The sequence below is a fragment of the Triplophysa dalaica genome, chromosome 24 (genome assembly GCF_015846415.1).
Source record: "Triplophysa dalaica isolate WHDGS20190420 chromosome 24, ASM1584641v1, whole genome shotgun sequence".
Lineage (NCBI taxonomy): Eukaryota > Metazoa > Chordata > Actinopteri > Cypriniformes > Nemacheilidae > Triplophysa > Triplophysa dalaica.
This window is the reverse complement of record NC_079565.1, coordinates 5433247-5454752: the sequence shown is the minus strand read 5'-3', so window position 1 is coordinate 5454752 and position 21506 is coordinate 5433247. Positions and strand designations below refer to the sequence as shown.

General features: G+C 39.2%; 3 protein-coding genes across 4 annotated transcripts; 2 read left to right on the top strand and 1 right to left on the bottom strand.

The window, feature by feature from the left end:
• Positions 1 to 28: 28 nt before the first annotated feature.
• On the top strand, positions 29 to 5376 carry znf319b (zinc finger protein 319b). Its single transcript, XM_056740404.1, has 2 exons — positions 29 to 415; positions 1076 to 5376. Exon 2 carries the CDS (start codon positions 1371 to 1373, stop codon positions 3192 to 3194), a length of 1824 nt encoding a protein of 607 aa, XP_056596382.1. The 5' UTR covers positions 29 to 415; positions 1076 to 1370; the 3' UTR covers positions 3195 to 5376.
• Positions 5377 to 5422: 46 nt separating this feature from the next.
• Positions 5423 to 7742, bottom strand: ccdc113 (coiled-coil domain containing 113). The gene is made up of 8 exons (XM_056740409.1): positions 7557 to 7742; positions 7343 to 7451; positions 6768 to 6923; positions 6536 to 6688; positions 6226 to 6462; positions 5932 to 6039; positions 5626 to 5781; positions 5423 to 5559 (listed from the first exon to the last, which is right to left on the bottom strand). The coding sequence occupies exons 1-8, from the start codon at positions 7610 to 7612 to the stop codon at positions 5485 to 5487; spliced, it is 1050 nt and encodes a 349-aa protein (XP_056596387.1). The 5' UTR covers positions 7613 to 7742; the 3' UTR covers positions 5423 to 5484.
• Positions 7743 to 8369: 627 nt separating this feature from the next.
• csnk2a2b (casein kinase 2, alpha prime polypeptide b) lies at positions 8370 to 16171 on the top strand. 2 transcript variants are annotated; one of them, XM_056740406.1, is made up of 13 exons: positions 8371 to 8544; positions 8934 to 9288; positions 10617 to 10728; positions 10858 to 10959; positions 12144 to 12194; positions 12604 to 12663; positions 12742 to 12825; positions 12998 to 13108; positions 13588 to 13689; positions 13894 to 13994; positions 14561 to 14709; positions 15259 to 15341; positions 15676 to 16171. In XM_056740406.1, the coding sequence occupies exons 2-12, from the start codon at positions 9185 to 9187 to the stop codon at positions 15333 to 15335; spliced, it is 1053 nt and encodes a 350-aa protein (XP_056596384.1). In that variant the 5' UTR covers positions 8371 to 8544; positions 8934 to 9184; the 3' UTR covers positions 15336 to 15341; positions 15676 to 16171. The 2 variants fall into 2 exon arrangements, with proteins under 2 accessions (XP_056596386.1, XP_056596384.1); XM_056740408.1 differs by lacking the exon at positions 12144 to 12194 and having other exon boundaries at positions 8370 to 9288.
• The last annotated feature ends 5335 nt before the right edge of the window (positions 16172 to 21506 follow it).

Below are 21506 nucleotides of genomic sequence, written 5' to 3'. Positions count from 1 at the left end.
TTTTGGGGGGTTTGCGAATACAATTTTTGAATAAAATAATTTAAGTTCCGGTATGGTCTGTGTGAGGATGCCGATTATGTGCTGTACGGGTTTCCGTGCTGCTGTCGGGGGTTTCGGTGGTCAGCGATCTCGGTCCGAAATAAAATACATTATATATCGGGTTCTCTCATTTATTCTCTTAAATGCAGCTTAAGCGCCCAAACAGCTAACTTTAGCAACTCTAGTGTAAACGGAGCAGTCGGCGTGATCCGGACAGTTGGCGGCGTTTTTGGTGTGTTTTTGTAGGCACGGAGCGGGGGTGCGGCCTATCCAGCAGAGACCGCTGTTCGGAGAGGGATTTAAGACTGACTCCAATGACCTTACTCTGATTTTATCAATTTAAAATAAACATGTATGGTACACGGTTCTGAAGAAGGTAAATGCAATTATTCTCATGTTTTAGAATCACGTGCGTCTGTGAGGGAAAATGTGCCAAAGCTAATGTTAGCGTGCTAGCCAGTTTGCAAACAGTCGTTAGCCATTTTGCAGAGCTCTGTATGTTTTCCTCCGGGTGGCTTGGAACCGACCTGTTTTGGGACCAATGTTTGCTATACATGTTGTTGGTTGTTGCTGACTTGTGTTCAAAATAGTCATTTATGCAACCCAATAAACCAATAAATGCCGGTGAATTCAGTATTATCAAATGTAAAAGAGATTATTCGTATTCCCATGTTTGTGTTTATCTCCAATGTGTATTATAACATTCTCTTAACTTTCGTATGTTTTGTGTGTCCATTTGTGCACACATGTTTCCCAAAGCCTACTGAGCTTCCTTTCGCAGTATTTTGTGCTTTGTGTGATGGCCAAAACGAAGCCATATATAACTTGGGTGTTGACATTGGACCTGTTTATGATGGGCGGTTCTGTCAGATAATATTAAATCCTTAGCTACAGTGAATGTGTGAATTTATTATTGTGTATTTTTAGGATTTTGAGTGCATTGGTTTCTAGAGGGGCCATTCCCTAATGTTCTGAAAATGTTCCATTCTAATTTCCCTTCCTGTGTCTAACATGTGGTGTTCTTTATTACTTAAAGGGCTAAATCAGGAGATGACGAAGGGTGAACAAGTCCACTGAGTCAAACACCACTTTTTCATCAAAAGCACCCTGAGCGGATGGTCACAACCCTGTTGCGTTAGAGCCAAAGAGTCCTCCCGAAAGAAAGACATCCTTTTACTTCATCTTTCGTCTTCCCAAGAGCTGTCAAAATAAGTTCATCTCTGCCTCCTCACCTCTCCCATCGCGGGCAATCCAATAATCCCTTTCCCCTGGAATCGCACGGCAAGAGGTCCAACAACGGCGCCAAGCTGAATCCCTACACCAGAGCGCGAATGACGGAGGCATGGCAGCAGCACTCTGTTGCCCCGCCTCCCGTGGTGCACACCATACCTCCAGGGACGGATGCTCTGGGCTGTGCCGTTTACGGCATTGTCCTCCAGCCGGACACGGCTATCCAACAGCAGCAGCAGCAGCAGCCTCAGCAACAACAGCAGCAGCAGCATCATAGTCAGCAGCACAGCCAGCAGCAGCATCCGGCACAAGCGCAGCAGCCCTCCTTGCATGTAGGAAATGAGGGCGGACACAAGTGTGGCGCATGCGGCCATGACATCTCCCATCTGGCTAATCCACACGAGCACCAGTGCATGGTGAGCCAAGACCGGTCTTTTCAATGCACTCAGTGTCTAAAGATCTTCCACCAAGCCACCGATCTGTTGGAACACCAGTGCGTGCAGGTGGAGCAGAAACCTTTTGTGTGCGGAGTGTGCAAGATGGGTTTCTCACTGTTGACTTCTCTAGCGCAGCATCATAATGCCCATAACAGCACTAACCCGATGAAATGCTCCATATGTGAAAAGACTTACCGACCAGGTTCCTCTGGAAATGCCACGCCCACTTCAACTAGTGGCAACGCAGGGCAGCCATCGAACGATGAAGCATCATCCAGTGGCAGCGCTGCCGTTGGGACATCCGGGCAGCCTACATTCGAGCCTTCGCAACCCGACAAGCCCTACAAGTGTTCTGTGTGTACCAAGGGCTTCCGTCACTTGTCTGAGCTGACCCGTCACGAACGCGTTCACACGGGCGAGAAGCCGTTCAAATGCGAAACGTGCGACAAAAGCTTTAGCCAATCCTCACACCTAGCCCACCACCAGCGCACGCACAGCTCGGAAAGGCCGTTTAAGTGTGCCGTGTGCGAGAAGAGCTTCAAGCATCGTTCTCACCTGGTGCGCCACATGTACGCCCACTCGGGCGAGCATCTGTTCAAGTGCAACCTCTGCGAGTTACATTTTAAAGAGTCTTCTGAGCTTCTGCACCACCAATGTCAGCCGCAAGGCGCTCGGCCATTCCGCTGCGCCACATGCGGAAAAGGCTTCAAGCGTCCATCTGACCTGAGGCAGCACGAGCGCACACACTCCGAAGAACGCCCGTTTCATTGCGAAGACTGCCAGATGAGCTTCAAACAACAGTACGCCCTGGTGCGCCACCGGCGCACGCACAAAGCCTCCGCCGACCGCCCCTTCAAATGCAACCTGTGCGACAAAGGCTTCCTGCAGCCATCCCACCTGTTGTACCACCAGCACGTTCACGGCATGGACAACCTCTTCAAGTGCGCCTCCTGCGGCACGGGCTTCAGTCAGTCCGGGGAGCTTCTACGTCACAAATGCGGCGAGCCCTCTGCGACACCCACGAATCCGGACAAGCCCTACAAGTGCGACGTGTGCGGAAAGGCGTACAAAAAGGCCACCACGCTACAGCGCCATCAAAATTCCCACTGCACCGAGAAGCCTCTCAAGTGTTCGCTGTGTGACCGACGATTCCTGTCCTCCTCAGAGTTCGTGCAGCACAGATGCGACCCGTTGCGGGAGAAACCCTTGAAATGTCCCGACTGCGAGAAACGCTTCAAGTACTCCTCGGAGATGCAGCGGCACAGACGCGTACACACCGGGGAGAAGCCTTACAAGTGTGCCAGCTGCGACAAGGGCTTCAAGCAACGTGAGCACCTGGCCAAGCATCAAAGCGTGCATGCGAGAGATGCCCAGTTTAAGTGCGTGTGGTGTGGAGAACGTTTTGCTGATCTAGGAGCTCTTCAGGAGCATACGGTTCAGCACACGGCTGAAGGTGGGGGCTATCCGGTGTCCTCTCTTATTCAGTAATCTATTCCACCATCCTGAATGTTTAGGCAAACTTATCGAAACTTATTCCCAAGTCAACATTTTAACTTGAATTGTCTCCTATATGGGTCCAAGACCCAATTACCAAATCATATCTTGTTTGCTTTGATACAAACATACATACATGTATTCTCATATTTGGACTTTGAAATGTAAGGTCTTGGAAAACAAATCCCTATCCCAGATAACAGTATTTCTCCAGACTTATAGGGCATTTGCAGAGAAAAGATATTTTTGAGGCGTTTCAGTTGGATCTCACAACACCGCCCCTTTTTTCCGAGAATTAAATTAACAAATTGAATTTAACGTCAGCTATACTTGTTTACTCTTTTAGTCCCCAACAATACAGTTGTGCCTCTCATTTTGACTTTATTCATACCTACATAACAACTATGCTTTTATCAGTAGTCTTGATCCGAGTATATTACACATGCAAGAATATCGGATAACCTCAGACAGTCTCCTGCATTTAGTTTGCCCCACAGCTAACCGCATATACGACAAAAACTGAAAGGGGAACAGAACTGTGCTATTATTAACTTTTTTTACTGTATGTTTGTGGGCGTTCCCCTTGTATTGTTATGTAATGGTCTGTACCAAGAACCATCACCGTACTGTACCGCACCTCAAAACGGGACAGGTTGTTAACCAGCAGAAGTATAAGGACCACAAACGGTCTTCACATTTTACAGAGATTATACGTAAATATGTAGAATCTATATAGACATGTAAACTTCACTCTTGTATACGAAAAATTAATATTACCACGGAAATCAGTACAGAAAAATCACCTGAAAGGCTGTATTACTGTATGTACATAGCGAGTATGTATGCAACTTGTTTACTAGTCCTGCGTTGTCTTTCTTAAACTCTATCACAATTTTATACTTAGCTTTTCATTACGTGCAGTTCTTATTCATGCGTTAAATAATTCCCGCCTCTCTTCCTAGATGTAGTTTGGATTGTAATTGGTGTGTTCAAGGTTGTGTGAAAGTTGGCCATGTTATAAAGGTTTTAGCAACTGATGTTTTTTTTTATTTTGCCTTTGGGATTGTGTGACTTCCCCCTTTTACTCATCTTCACCAGACTCAAGTACTGTATAGGAACCCAAACAGCATTTTTATCCTTCGTTTTGATCTCTAACCTGCCAACACCATGTCTTTGCAGCAGAGTGCCCTTTGAGTTTTTGTTATTCTTTTATATAAGACGTAAATTAACAATTCTGGTTCCCTGGATCCAAGTATTTGTTTCGGCCCTTTTTAGCTTTGAATGCACATCATTGTACGTTTTTTATTTTAAATGTGTTTGCTGGACACTCATTAGATAACTAAGCTGTTTTAGTATTTTTTACTGAAACAATCATAGTACATACATGTGTAATATAGATGGTAAAAGATACTTCTTGATACAAAGTACCTTTTGATAGCAATGCAAAATCATCATTTGAATTAAAGTGAAATGCCTTTTTTAACCCCTCTTAACCCAGTGTGCCCATCCCGATGTCCCATCATCTAGTATAGGCAAACAGACAGCGTATGCTTTATGTGCAGTTTTATTTATGTTAACCGAAAACCCCTCTCGTAGGTTTTTTCTTTTATCAAGTCCTGTACATTGGGGTTAGAGGTGACAATAACACTGTAGCCTGAATCAGGGACATCTAGGTTAATTACAGACCCCTACATCTTCTTAATAATATGCATTTATCCATTGTTTTAAAACACCAAGGGGCATTAAGATTCAAATAGCAATTAGGATTTGAATACAACGTTTATGTGTATTTTATGTTTTCATATTTGTATATACATTTTTTATTAATATTGTTTAAAATCTATATAAATATCTATATTCTTGGCGGATGTGTCAAGACCACAGTGGAAGGTTAAAGAAGCCAGACCTTGGTCTTTCTGTATGGAAGTGTTTGGCCTTCCTCTGTGGTTTTTGAGACCTTTTCACCCCGTGCATGCCTGCTGTGTTAGCTCCTGTATTCTGTTCCAAGTATTTGCGCTTTTGCGCGCATGTACTACTTAGATTTTTTCAAATTGTAGATTGTGGATGAGTTAGTAAGAAAACTTTATGTGGCGGTTGATGTGACATTCATGATAAAATATCTGTATGTAGCATTTAATATACACAGCACTAAACTAATAAACCTTTTAATTAATAACGTCTTGGTGTTTGTCTGTTATTTAAATTGATTGTTTTTCAAAACTCTGGTGTTTCATGATGAAATTTAGCATTAAAATAAACACAATTCTGACATTATGGTTGTTCCTCATGCACGCACTGGCACGGCTCCTGCCGACATTCGAAGCTTGTCCCACGCTTTAGTGTGTGTTTTTAATGCCATCTGGAAAAAATGCGGAAAAATTAATTATGAGAGAGTCGATTTTAAAATTCTTTAACTTTTCCTCACCTCTGCGATCTCCACCTTGCGTTCCCATGCTCTTACATTCTTCTCCAACTGACTGTGGGAGTCTTTTACTTCAATATACTTCAGAAAATGTGGTACTTGAAAGTCAGCCAACTGGCCCCTTAACTTCCTGTTCAGAGCCTCTGCTTTGCTTCGCTCCTGTACGGAAAAAGAATTCATGATACGACATGGCCAATAGAATATAACTCATTTAGACCTGAAGATGCTCAAAACATAAAGTATTATTTTAGTAGTTCTGTGTAAGAAGGGGAAAGTTAAAGTGTATGTTGTAAAATTAAACATCTAGACCTCTTCTGCTTGCTTGGTGTCCTCCTCGATTTTAACCATTAACTTGATGCGTGAAGCAATGTCACCGCTTAGCACATCTGACTCTTGCGTCAAGGTCTGAAGGTTTTCCTGTAAAACAGAGACGCACTGTATGTAATAGTTTGAAAAAATCAGTGTAACATGGTTTTGATATAAGTGCTTTCTATAAGCTCTGACAAAGCTCTTGCAAAGCCAACAAAAAGCTTAATCTTCTTAAATAGTGGTCTGCACGGTGAACTTTAGATGTATATCTTGATGGTGGATTACACATCTCACCTTGATAGAGTTCATAGTCTGCAACGTCTTGCCTGCGAGAAGTTTAAGATCCATATGCTTGTGGTTTTGTTCATCCAGTTGCTTCCGAGTTCTGATGTTCTCAATCTTGAGCAGTTCAAAGTCCAAAGCCGTCAGGCCCTTACCCATCTTCTCCTGTATTTTTAGTTGGAGGTGCAGTTTTCTCCTGTGTGCAAGGAGCGCTGCATTCTGCCGATCCAACTTCTCCATCAGGTTGTCCTGAAAAGGTTTTGAAACATTGTCATTCTGAATAAGAGTTCATGGCAGAAACCTAAAGTGAACTTTATTTTACCTTGGCTTTTATTCGGTCCTCGATGTATCTGATAACCTTCTCAACCCTCATCATACTCGGCTTGTCCCGCAGTGCTTTACCAATGTCACGATCAAACTGGCAACATTCTTTTTTAACCTCTGCCAAGTGAACATCGGCTTCTTCAAGAGTTGCCTGAGGAGAAGTGGATTCATTATTCACAGTATGCTTGTGAGGTTGTTTGTAGCAGAGCCAAATGAGCTTTTCTAATAACCTTGTAATTGTCAAGGACTCTCTCCGAATTGCTTTGTAATCTCATCAGATCTTCATTCAATTGTTTGTGCACATTCTGGGCGACCGCACATTTCTGCTCGAGTGTGAGCAGTTGTTGTCTCTCTGGAGTCTGAACTCTGGTCTTCTTTCCTCCATTCTGATGTCAGAATAATATGAATAAAAGACAAAGCAATTTACCATTTTATACATTTGCACTTACAGAGTATTTCACGTTCAATATGACACAACAACAAAATAATACTAATGCATGAAACCTAGAGAATTTAGGATATTTCCCACCTTAAGCACCAAATTATTTTTGCAACGGCACTGTTTTAGTGTTAATAAATACTTTTAATGTTACTAAATCATTAGTAGCATTAATGTTTTATGTTACTTAACCATTCTAATGTTACTGAATCCACACACTCCAGTTATTTCCGCATAACGTTAGTGGGAAATATCCCACATCCGACATGACTTGAAAGCATAAACACAAGACCAAAAGAACACCACGTCATGAACTGCACACAAAACTACATTTATTTAAAACACACGACACTTAATTTTGAATACCGTTCCCATCTGTGATGCGATGTCTGATTCAGCCCGTAGATCCATCCTAACGTTACTAATATAGCGTTCAAACAAATCGATCTCTGCTTGTAACAATGCATTACAGCGTCTTATGTGGAAGAATATAAAATGAATACATTAAGGTTTAATGTTGTCTGAAAGCACATGACATGAAAACTGTTGTGGATATTTTTCGAGTAAAGTTGTGCCTTACTTTAAATCCTCGACAAGTTCCGCGTCGGTTTTAGTGTCCTCTCTCGTCTCCGCCATGGTTGCTATGGTAACTTTGCATTAGTTTCGATTAGGTTTTGTCCTTAAAATGTTAACTATTTACAAAACCGTGAAATTATTGTGATATTCTAACTAAGATATTCATATTGTTGTATAGGAAAGTGGAATGCAAACTAGAAAGAAAATAAACGTTTGTTGACGTGACTTTATTTATGTTAAAAAGAGAAATACGTGCAAGTATAGGTAGTTTATCGTTTAGTGAACGGTAATAAAACTTACAAAAATCTGTATTAAATGCTTGTGCTTTTTAAATCTTTCTCAATTAAAACAACGTCTAAATAAAAGCAGATAAAACAGCAATAAATATCCGCAGAATATTTATCACGAACGTCATTATTTGTATGCTATGAAAAAATTATTTTTGTGTATATTTATTTTATATGTGATCGTGTGCATGACGTATCCACGAAGAAGTCTTTCATAAACGGGCGCATAGCAACGGACATGCCGTTGTGGCTAAAAGGGATACAGCTACGGCCGGAAGTGATGCGAAATCTCGCCATAAAATGACAAAAATTACATTAGCTAACGCCTACACTTACCCCAGCCCTATATCTAACCTCACAATAATAAAAAACAGTACACAACTGTCGTTCATCGTGACAACAATTATGCAGAATTGAAGTGCGCATGCCCAGTGGAGCTAGCTGTATCCCTTCTAGTCTTTACCGATGCCCGGGGCCAAGACCACAACTACTTCCGGCTGTTCAATGCTAATTGATAAAAGCTATCTTGCACTTCCGGGTGAAACCGTTGCGGTCCGTTTTTCCTGCAGCACGAAAAGTCCGGACCGGTGGGAAACCCGAACCGTGATTATAACCAACTGCACGGAATTATAAACGGTTTTCACAATTTTTGCTTATCGACAATATCCGAAGGACGCCACGGTGAAACGTTTTTGCGGGGGTCAGGTAGAGTTTGCGAGGCACATATCGACCAGTGCCTCACCGCCCCCTCTCTCTCTATACTCTAACCGGCTATACTAGTCAATATCCTGAAGCTTAGAGCCTGATTTGTTATATTTAGGACGGTTACATTGGTTACTTTGTTTGCTAACAGCATCTTCCACATTGAGAAGACACATCCTGGCTTCTATTTGGATCTCTATACTTCGGATCTAGGGATTTGAGGCCCCTCTGTGGTGCCCGTGTGGGGGGGTTAACAGAGTAATTAGATTTAAACAAACCCCCCCGCCTTAACATCTATTTTTAAACCGCAGAACTTGTATGAAGTTAGCACACACATGTCCAAAATAGATTACCTATACCCCAATTTTCTACTTTGCATGCAACCTCGGCAGATCATCTGGTGTATCCAGCACCATTCATATTCAACGTCGACCAGGAGATTTAAACCGAGCTGACAAGCCGGAGGAAGAGCGCTACTCAGCGATCACTGCACTCCATCTTGTTGAGACTTCGATATCAGATATTAACACACCCGGACACCGACCCGATCTGCCACATCGGTGGTCCTCGCGCGCGTCTGATCCTTTTTTGGATTGGATTTGGCGATCGGATTTCTCCCGCACCCTGAGCCCCTTCGCCCGCCATGCCCGGCCCAGTGGCCGGTAGTAAGTCTCGGGTGTATGCCGATGTCAACACTTTGAAGAGCAGGGAATACTGGGACTATGAGGCCCACGTGCCAACCTGGAGGTGAGAGATTTAACGTCATATACGTCCTAACGCATCATCGTATGTGTCTCAGATCCCAGTGAGTTGAACGTTGATCATGTTGGAGATCAAAGGGCGCGTTTGAATGAATTTGCATTGACGCTCGAAATGCTGTTCTTCTAGGGTTCGAGATACAACCTTTGTGTTAGAAGTGTGCAATGATGCTGTGAGTGTTGTGTGTATCTGTCATGCTGTTTTTCTTTGCGCAGTGGTTCACGTTGTAGGGTGGGTATCGATCTGGCTGGAAAAGTCATCAGATTGTGATCGAGCAGGCCGTGTGTGAGAGACAACCATGGGAGGATAACATGAAGATTGTGTGTTTGTGATCACAGTGGATATCATTTACAAATTTGTGCAATTTACGTTAATTACGATTCTTTACCAACACTTTGATATTTACCGGTTTTACAGGTAGATTCCTAAAGCAAAGGTCACATGGGTCTATTTTGGTTTGTACAATAGATATATATATTCTCCGTATTACAAAGTTCACCGTAAACTAAAGTCGTCGCCTTAAAAGGATAGTTCATTTAAAAATGAAGATTCTTCCATCATTTATTCACCTGTATTTCTTTGTTACTTTGCAGAACAGAAAGAAGATATTTAGAAAAACGGACCCCCTTGACGTCCATGTGTGAACAAAACCACTGAAACAAAATATTGTCTTTTGTGTTTCACGGAAACAAGAGTCGTATACATTTTAAGTGACATGATGGTGAATGAATGATAGAATTTTTGTTTTTAGTGGAACGGTCCCTTTAAATACCATCATGTCATCACAAACACATAATGTTGTTTTTCCCTTTGGAAAAAAATGTGAAAGCGTTTTTAAGTGATCAAAACATCACCCAAAAAACGAAAATGCAATTAGATACCTAAAACACATAAATATGTTCAAATATCCTATTTATCCTTTTCAATTATGTATTATTAAATGTTCATGTTCCATCATAAATATATTCTGTATATAAAGAGTACATTTTAGAGTATAACATTCATCAAGTCTTCACAAATTCAGCTCCAAAAAAAGTTTCAGATCCTGAATGATTAAGCCTCTGTCACAGTAGTACATTTTCTTTATTACTATAGTTAGGAGCAATTTCAAGACGGCAGCCCGATGCTTAAAATGTCCTCTTCTGCGCCGTCCCCCGATTGAGATGTCAGTCAGCCGACGGGGAAAATGATGGGCTAGGTCATTTTCCCAGATGATCGGCTGTGTTTCGTGCTCGCAGAAGGCGCGTGTTTGCGTGGCGGGTGGGAGATGTCGATATCTGATGTATATTCTCTTTCTGACCGTTTACCACCTGCAGTAACCAGGAGGATTTCCAGCTGGTGCGGAAGCTCGGAAGAGGAAAATACAGCGAGGTTTTTGAGGCCATCAATGTCAACAATAATGAGAAGGTTGTTGTCAAAATCCTCAAGGTGAGGTTTTAAATTCTCTATCAGTGAGTGTGTCTAGAAATGAAAATACTTCATTATGTTCTGTGTATTTTATTATATGTGTATATAAGATTATATATGAGTGTTATTGTGTTTTTTCTTTTTAAATAGCCTGTCAAGAAGAAAAAGATCAAGAGAGAGATTAAGATTTTGGAGAACCTACGAGGAGGAACCAACATAATTCAGCTGATGGACACAGTAAAGGATCCTGTGGTATGTTCTCCACGTTCCCTCCCACGAGCCCCACCCCCCTTTTCCATTGGCCATCGACAAAGATGCTCGTCCTATCAGGGTGCACGTTTTTTCCCAGGAGAAGTTTGAATTTCTTTCTCATCTGTGGTGTGGGAGGACAGTTTCAGACAAATTGCTTTCTTTTGCTCACAGGTGCAGACGATTTGTTTAAAGCTGAAACCAGTTCATTGCGGATGTGATCTCAAATGGCTTATGAATATTTATGAGGCTGTGCACAAAAATGAAAAATCTCTTAGTGTAAATTAATAGTAAGTTTCCTGTGTATTGAATATTTGGTCATTGCCTAGTCAAAACTGCGATGTAAACAATAACCGTGTCCACAAGACGATATAAAACAATATGGCACACTGAGGAGATCTTTGACGTTAAAGCCCCTGAAATTGCGATCGGTTTTTCAATCCATATTCCGACACATTTCTGCGTTAAAAGCAATTTCAAATTGGAAAATGAGTGGGCGTGGCTTGCATTTTTTAATCCGGATTGATTGGATGTGTAAAAATAGAAATTTAATGAAACTGGCAGCACAGTGACAGGGAGGAGTTAACCCATGCTCCGCCCAAGCCATCTAATTTACGTCATTTTACGTTGCATTTACAGATTTTAATTGAAGATCATGAGGGTACATTAATTTAAAAAAGAAAATGATCAACTATTATTTACTTTAAACGCTGCACCTCGAAAAAATATGAATTGTTATTTTATTTTCACTGGGACTTTAAACTGTGCAAAATATCTTCTTGAAGAAGTGAGCTTTCTGTATGTTCAATTTAAATGGCTAAATTACTTTGGCAAAACATCAGAAATAACTAATCTCTGCTCAGTGCCATATTAGATGTTGTGCACACACATGCAAGTGAAAAGCAGAAAACGATTTCTGGATATTATGAGATCAGGCACATGAGATCATATCAGTAAAAGCGAGAGCATGGTGGTCATGTGCTCAAAGTAGATTATACATCGAAATAATGCCTGCGCAGCTTTTGCCCTCCATGTGCCTCCTGCGTTCCTCCTGTTTTACTGATCACAATGAAAACGCACAGTGATGTCTGTTAATGCTTAGCATCAATGATTTAAGGACTTGCTTTGTTTTTAATTGTCATGTTCATCTCTCTCTTTCTCCATATTGCTGCCCAATCTCTTTCCAGTCTCGAACACCTGCGCTTGTCTTTGAATGCATCAATAATACAGATTTTAAGGTATATTTATTGTGATGAATATATGACTGGGAATGTGATCTGGTTTCTTTTTATTCTGTATTATTATTCGATATGCTTTCTTCTGAGTATTTCAGAGGGCTTGCTGTTATCGTACATATCTAAATGGATATTTCACCCCAAAATGAAAATTCTTTCATTCTTATGTACCTATATACCATTCAAAACTTGTATATGACTCTTTCTTCTGTGAAACACAATAGAAGATATTTTAAGATATGTGGTTTCTTTACTAGCCCTCTTCAAAATATCTTCATTCGTGTTATGCTGAAGAAAGAAAGTCATACAGGTTTGGATTGACACGAGGGGCATAAATGATGAATAAAAAATCATTTTTGGGTGAGCTAGGTACATTTCATACAATCTAATTGCTGTTTTTTCTTTTGTTTAGGAGCTGTATCAAAAGTTAACAGATTATGATATACGTTTTTACATGTATGAACTACTAAAGGTAAGGTTAACGTCTGGCTTATTTTAAAGTTTTGCACGTGGATGATATTTTGTGCTGACGTCTGTTTTTTCATAACAGGCTCTTGACTACTGCCATAGTATGGGTATCATGCACCGTGATGTCAAACCTCACAACGTCATGATCGACCACCAGTTAAGAAAGGTAAAGATAACTCCAAAGTGTGTGGATTCAAGCAGTTTGCATTGTCAAATAGTCTGCCAGCAGATGGCAGCAGTGTATCAGTTGTTTGAAAGTGTTTTAATAAATTGGTTCGCAGATGTAGAATTTTATTCATAATATTTATATATATTGCGTTCTCTGTGTGTGTTTGAAGCTGAGGTTGATAGACTGGGGTCTTGCTGAGTTTTATCACCCCGCACAAGAGTACAATGTCAGAGTGGCGTCTCGGTACTTCAAGGGTCCAGAACTGCTTGTGGACTACCAGGTATTTCTAACACAGAATTTGAACAAATCTCATTTTTAAGACACAAATAATATTTTTTTCTTTATATATGAAACCTTTGAAACACTCTCTTGAATAACTTATCAACATTCCTGCCATTCATGTTCATAACCGGTTTATCAAGTTTTGGATATGCTAGCCATTTTTCATCTAAATTCACTAAGAGATTTAATAGCCTGGCTGTTTAGTGTCTGTTATGTGACTGTTTAGGTCATTATCTTATCTTATCGCACATTCCTGTCTTTCATAAGAAATGCGCTTAAAGCACACCTTGATCCTTATTATGTCAGTGCTGATCATATCAATGTGACATAAACATAAATCTAATATAGCATTAGGAATATGTTTTAAACATTTTTTCGTCTGTCAGTGTTGCCCAATTAAATATTTCGTCATACATTTTTCAGTGTATCTCTGTTTCTTTGGGTGGATTTGACATGCATGTCTTATTCTGTGAACAGATGTATGATTACAGTTTGGACATGTGGAGTCTCGGCTGCATGCTGGCTAGTATGATTTTTCAAAAAGAGCCGTTCTTTCATGGCCAAGACAACTACGATCAGGTATTAAGCACATAAAAAATATCAACATTCTCAAGTTGTTTCGGGAACTGCTCAGATTAGCTTTGTCTAACTTATTTGTTGCACAATATTTTTCACGATATAATTTTTATAAGATTGGTGAAATTACAAAAAATAATCATGAAACTTTATAATCAATGTTTGATTGAAATAAAGTAGTAAATGACAAATTTTGTTTGGATCTAGTTGGTGCGGATTGCAAAAGTTCTCGGGACAGATGAGCTATTTGGCTACCTGCGCAAATACCACATTGAACTGGATCCACGATTCAAAGACTTGCTTGGCCAGTAAGTACCAACAGAGGGTGCTGTGAATACTTTTCAAAACGTTATTGTCTGTATTAGCATATAATTATCATAATAATAATTTATATGATTTTGTGGGTAATGTCAGTTTGACTTTATCTGACTTTAAATGTTAGTTTGAATGACATCATTATCCTTTGTTAATGTTATCCTAAACAATGCGTGAATTCAGCTTTTTATGAAGAATTAAATCAAGAGTTTTTTTTATTCACTACGCTATATTTTTCATTTTAATTTCTAATATTTATGATTTGAAAAATGTATTATAAAAACTGATTTATCAAATTAAAAGTTCAGCACATAACAGGTGATTTTTTTGTTTTTGTTTAATTTAAATTTTTTGTTTAACAACAAAGAGGGAACAGGAAAAACTACAATTAGCATATCTAAATATGGTGAACAAATACACTGAGGTCCCCCCCAGAATATAGTGCAGTCTACACTATTAGAGTTAGTTTTAGAATAACAGGGGATTTTAATACATGTATCACATGACTTATCATAATAATTGTTCCTAGTTGGTAAAGCTGTCTTGCCCAAACCCACAGGCAAACACGAAAACGCTGGGAACAGTTTGTGCAGACGGAGAACCAACATTTGGTAAGTCCAGAGGCTCTGGACCTTCTTGACAAGCTGCTACGCTACGACCATCAACAGAGACTGACAGCGACCGAAGCAATGGAGCACCCTTATTTCTGTGAGTTCACTGGCCTCATTGCTGACTACTTGTATAGACAGGGATGCACATAAGTGTTCCGCAGGTGCACATGCGCACCCAAAATAAAAAATGCTCTAAATAAGTTTAGACCGTTCATTTGCATTTAGTCATTTACATTTACATTTAGTCATTTGCGTATTGACATGGTTGAAATCTTTTAATGCACAAGTACAATCACTGTTTTAGACGGACTGAATGTATTACTGGATAAGATTTACCTGGGAACTGAAAAAAATGGCGTTGAATATTAATATTAACTAATGTAAGATGTAATACATTTTCATTGTATTTTAAGTTTAATGTAAAATAATATAAATATAGTTTTAATCACTTATTTTGTTTATTGTTCTGGTTAATATAATTATTAATTTTTCACACTATGTGCAGTGTGAGCACCAAACCGAATCTCCAGGTGCTCTCTTGAGAACCTGACAGAAAAACTTATGTGCACCCCTGTGTATAAACAACTGTGTATAAACAAAACTTCATAGTGCTGGAGTCATGCAGAATTGTGTTTTGTGTTTCTAGATCCAGTGGTGAAGGAGCAGTCTCACAATAATACAGATGGCAATATAGTGTCAAGTGGAACCAATACACCCCGATGAGAGCAGGTGACAAGTTATTAGAGTTTAGTTTTTATATTAATTTCAGTTGCATTTTTTTTTTTATAGGCTCTTGTCATTTTATTATCATTCTTTGTTGCAATATAAGTTTAATTTATTTTTCGTTTACTGTACTTTTTGTTAAATTTTCTATATGCTTTTGTCATTTTTTTATGTTGCCATACAAGATTATTATTATTTTTTGTTTTGTTTATTATTTTAATTTTACTGCCTCAAACTTACTTCAGTTTATTTAAGTTTATTAACAATGTTGATTTCCTAAAGAAATCCTCCCTTACATTTCTAAAACAGAAATGTTCCATTTTTCTGCTTCGTCCCTCAGGCATCGAAAGGAAAAGGAAGATGTTTGTTACCTCAATTTTTTATCCCTCGTGTCCGAAACCTCTACAAGTGTACAGTGAACGTCGGATTTGAGCAGCACCTGTCACACCTTGTTTCTCAGACACACACACACCTTCTATCACTCACACTCAGACTTCAGCTTTCTGTGTCTGTCAAGGTTAGGTCTGCTCCTCTAAAACAGGCCTGTTCCTCTAGAAGATGTCAAAGTTGTTCTTCCCAGTTGTAGATGAAAGAGAATATGACTCTACCCCTGGTACACTGGCCCCTACCACCTCAATCTAGGCATGGAGAATGAAGACCAGAATGAACCCCGCCCCCTCTATTCTTATTGGTCTGTGTGTCTGTCTGTTCGGTATTCAGACCTGGCGCAGCCTCTACATACTGTAGTATTAAAGTGGCATGGTGGACCTTTTTTTCTTTGCTCTAGGTAGATTGATTACTATATTAATGAAATAAATGATTTTTATTTAGATCTATGTCCCTTGTTGTTGTGTGGTGATGGGGAAAGGGGTTTTGACCAATCACATGGCAAGCATCATTATTACTGTGGCTCATAGTTTTGCATTGACAGGATTAGACGCATACCTGATGAGTATAATATCGATTATACGATTATTTTTATTTGGAGCAATAAGGAAGCATCTAGAACATTCCGAACATCTTAGTACCCGCTTAGCAACACCCTGGCAACATCCAACAACACCCTAGCATTGTTGCAAGTGTTGAGTGTTGTTTTCTTTAGTTCTTTGTTGAGTTGCATGATGTGGAAGAGAACAGGTTAGTGTGTCCGTGTTGTGTGAAACTCGATCGCCCATTCATCACTGATGTTGAGCAATATTTTGGCTACGTGATATCCAGCGCTTTACCAGCCAGGTTCATTAATTAGCCCTGCCACATTTCCACACCCCTGCGCTTTGTCATATGAGGCCTTTTGTATTCAACAGGTTAGTTATTCTTATGAGGTCTTAAAGGGAGAGTCCATCCAAAAATGAAAATTTCTTTTTTTCACACTCGTCTCATTTCAAACCTTTTAGATTATCTTCTACAAAACACTTAATAAAATTTTGCGAAGAATGCTAGTAACCAAATAACACTCCCCCCTTTGACTTCCATCCTATGGACACAAAACCCCAGAGACATTTCTCAAAATATCTTCTTATGGGTTCCACTGAAGGAGAAAAGTCACTAGTTTTGAATGGCACGGGTGTGAATTAAAGGATCTTATTTACCAACTCACCCATGAGCGTTGCAGGAGGAGTCTCAATAACGGCCTTTTGTGCCACCCGTGGCTCAGATGTCCGATGTTGGCTCACGGGATGACGCGATTTCCCCAAGACCTCCTTTGCTCTCAGTGGTCCGCACGAGTGCGGTCTACCGCCACAGGTCATTGTTCACTTTTGTTAGGTCTTTTTTAAACCTCTTCTCTGTTACAGTGTTAAACAGACACTCATCATTATTCATGTCCAAGACTTGTTTGCTTACATTTGCCTTCCAAAGCTTTGACCAAATAGCTTACTGTGAGCAACTCTCACATAGACATTTTAAAATAGGATGCAAAATGTGAACTACATTAATACCCAGCTGTGTGTAAAATGAAGAGACCATTCCAACTTTGCCTTTGTATTGTGGAAATTCCAGTTCAGTGTTTGTTGAATTTCAACATAAACAAACATCAGGAAACGTTAGTATTGTTTAAACATGAGTATGGACATGAATATTATTGTTCTCAAAAAAATAGCATCCTTTGTCATTTTGGACCATTTTGTCCCATTTCATTTTTATATTTGTGTGCTTGATGTGGTTTTTATTTAGCTAAATATGCTCAAAATATAAGGTGATTTCTCAAACACATCTATCGTTTCTCTTTAGATGACATTTATGTATAGTATTTTAGGATCAATAAATATATATATAAATCAATGTAGAAGTAATATACATCTGGGATAGCATGAGGGCATGTACATTTTTCATTAACTATTGCTTTAAAGGTGCAATGATTTTAGCGGCATCTAGCTGTGAGGTTGTGAATTGCAAACAATGCTCCCCCTCCCTATCGAATCACCACGGTGGCTGACATAGAACTAAGATGTCGTCACGTTTTCGCCTCTTTGCCGAAGGAGATATGGTGTTTATAAAATACGCGATGTAGAGCAGTTTGTACGTTTAGGACTACTGTAAAATCACCATGACGAATTCCACACTGAAAAAAAAATCTGTTGGATTAACATGAAAATATAATGTACATCAGTTGCACATAATAAAGTTATGTTTACTATGCATAATTTCATTATGTTCAAGTTGCGGAATTTATGTTTGTTAAACAATCATGATTTTTGTGTTAACGTTTGATATTTTCATTTAATGTTCTCAACATAAGTGTTTTTAGTTAATGTGACAAAACATTTTCTTTTATCACTAACAAGATATGAAGTTAACCAAGCTTAACAGCAATAAATTCAAATATGTATCATCACACTACATAAGCAAAGTCTATACTTGAAATACTAAACAATGGTAATCTCAAAACTTTCAAATATAACAAACATAAACATAAAACAACACTTAATTAAGAAATGGTGTATTACGCAAAGCATGCTGGGAAATATAAATCCTTTGTCTGGTTGTAACAATTATATGTTAACACAACACAAATCATTCATTTTGTGCCAATATGAATCGATTAAGTGACATAACTGAACAAGAAAAAATTACGTTTTGACAAAATTGTACAAACATTATGTTGATTTTACTCAAATTGGACAAGCAGCAAAAATCCTTTTTTTCAGTGCATGCAAGGGGACCTGTGGTATATGTAGTTAGAAATATCTCTTTCTAGGATAGTAACATAACGGTTCATTATATAAGGTCTTTATACATCTTTATAGATGTGGTTCTGTATATTATATTTCATTTTGGTCAATAGATCCTCCTAAATATTACACACAGAACTTTTAATTGTCATTTCTGTATGTCAAGGTGCATATTTAACCATTGTTACAATACTTTGCCTGGAACTTGAGTAGTCCATTTGGTTTGACTTGTAGGTTAAGTGTTATATACAGCGACATCCTATGGAAAATATCGAGTCATCGTTAGGTTTTGAGTAGGTCAGAAAAGTCGAAAACACATGTTACAGTGAAAAAGTGACCTTTGTACATTACATTAACACTTAAACTCTGATGTATGCGGGTGGGCAAACACACCATGTAAAGATAACACAGGAGATATTTTGAAAGCATATGTTATCGATTAGGCCTATAGGGTCTGAGGTGGGAGGCCTCATTTAGTTATCCAAACATGGTCGCATTCTTACAAGATGACTTATTGCAAATATATAGCACGAGTAAATGAATCAATCTAAATGATTGAGAAACACATACCTATAAAACCATCTCCTGAAAGAACAGTTTCATTGTTTTTATGTTAACATTGTGAGCTTCCCATAACCCTGTTGCCCCTTTGACTAACTGGCTTTCTTTTAGGGTTGTTTATACATGGGAAACTACTGTAACTTAAAAAAAAAACGTGGTATTTATAGTATCAGACAGTTTCACAAGTCTGATTAAGTGTGACTGCAAGATTAACTTCCTTCTTAAGACACCTGATCTCCGGCTTCCTCTCGAACAACATGACACGTTTAGAACACATCTTACCCAAGACATGTCCGTCAATGGCATTTGTTTGCTATAATCTTTTTAGATAATCGAAAACATACAATTTACTAAAATGAATAGAAAATTTAAAATACAAAATAGATTATGACATTTAATTTGAACTATGGCCTTTCAATGTTTTTTCTACAGGTTCAGCACTTTCCAATTCTCTATTAGAAGCTGTTGCTTTTAATTCATCATTATTTGATTTCTATTGAGTTCCACTGTTTCTGTTTAAGATCTGCAACCGGTTATGATCTGCTCTTGCCTTTTAAAAGATAGAACACCCCATAAATTTGAAACGTTGAGAGACATGAGTGGTCTTAAAACCTTTGTACAAGTAAATCCATGTTTATGGGTTTGAACTCTGTTGAATGAACTCCGTCTTTCAGATCACTACTGTTTTATAACGGAAACGTTGCTCAGGCTCGATTCATGAGAAATCATTAGCTTCACAACATTGACACGCACAAGCCGTGTAGCAGTGTTAGTTTCAGCACGGTAATGCATACCTGTAGCTCAGTTTCCATCACACTTAAAAAGAGGAAATCTTGGCCCCCCAGTCCCACCAGGAACCAAACAAACAGATAAATAAACAAACCGTTTCACATGTCCACCCCGATGAAGACTTTCCATTTGTTTAAATACAGGTACAGACACTTACAGGAATTCCCTACATGAATTTTACAATTAAAAAAAAATTCAACAAAGTCCTTTTATGGGAGGTAAAAATAGTCCCGTATAAAGAGAAAATATGGTTGAGGGAGTTCCAGCGCTCTGGACACATAAAAATCTGCTCAGCATTTTCTCCATCAACCGAATGAAAACTGATTTGTTGCATCCTCCCAACGAAAGAATCCAACAAAATTGGAGATGGGGATGTCTGCATCCCTTGCTTTGTCTTTTGTGGAGAGAGAGTAGTGGTGCCGATCCCCCTTTTTGTAAGCTCTCACAGGGCTGAAGATGTTGGGAGGTTTTGGAGTGGTGGGGCGCTTAACTCACTCTTTTTATATTGTTGCTGCGTCTGCGGCGGAAACAGGCGGGCAAGCAACGCCTCTCCGACTTGACCGTGGGTGAGCCGGGAGTGACCGCTGGAGACCCCTGCTTTCTGTGAACCAAAGACACAAACAGCAAAAATCACACTACAGTTTTGTTGAGTTTTGGACATAACCAAGCACATGATCAGGGTAGTAAATAATAGAAAATTGTAATAGTATTAGTGATTCATAATAATTTAATTATTTTTAATATATATATATATATACACATATACATATAATATTTTTTATTTTAGTTCAACATGAAATGTCCCATCAACTAGAAAAATGACCCAAGCACTGAGACCACACATCCCTCTCACCTTGCTGCTGCGGCTGCAGCTGCTGCTTCTTTAATGCGCAACTGACGCATTATGCGCAGCATTCGACATATCTGCCGTAGTGTCATCTTTGGTGCGTTGCAGGCAAGACGTGGACGAGGACTCCAACGGGGCCCTCTGTAAGTAAAAAGGGACATGTAATCTCCACCATGCCCCCTTCCAAACATCTGGACGCTGCTGCTCCCATAGCAGGATGCACACTAAAGGAAAAAAAATATTAAAAGCTATTAGTTTCCAACCCCAAAAAGATGATTAATTAACTACAGTCTAAATGAAACCAAAGCCTCAGATAAACACAAACACAGACCCATACAACATCCCTGAAGACACAGATTCCTTTACTTGACACCTGATCGCCATCAAGAACAGACATGATACAACCACACCAATACCACTGAGAGAACTTGATCCAGTCAACAACCACACAAATTTAAAATAAATCACAATAAAACAAATTATTGGGTTTTTGTTTTAATTTTACCAGCTTAATTTCTGCAAACTTGATTGTTTTTTATACATAAATTAAATGGGTCAGCTTCAGCTCATTTTTGACAAAATCTAAGCATGCACAATGGCAAATATACATCCTTAAAACAAGATTAAAGTTTGGATAAAATGTTCAAGTTTGGTTCAAGATTATCGTCTTTAATACTTATAACAAAACAGCTATACCGTGTCGAGAAACATCCAGACCAACAAAGCACTCACAACATACTTACCGGCACAACAGTAGCCATAAGATCCAACTCAAAAATTGTTGTCCAACGGATGCAGAATTAT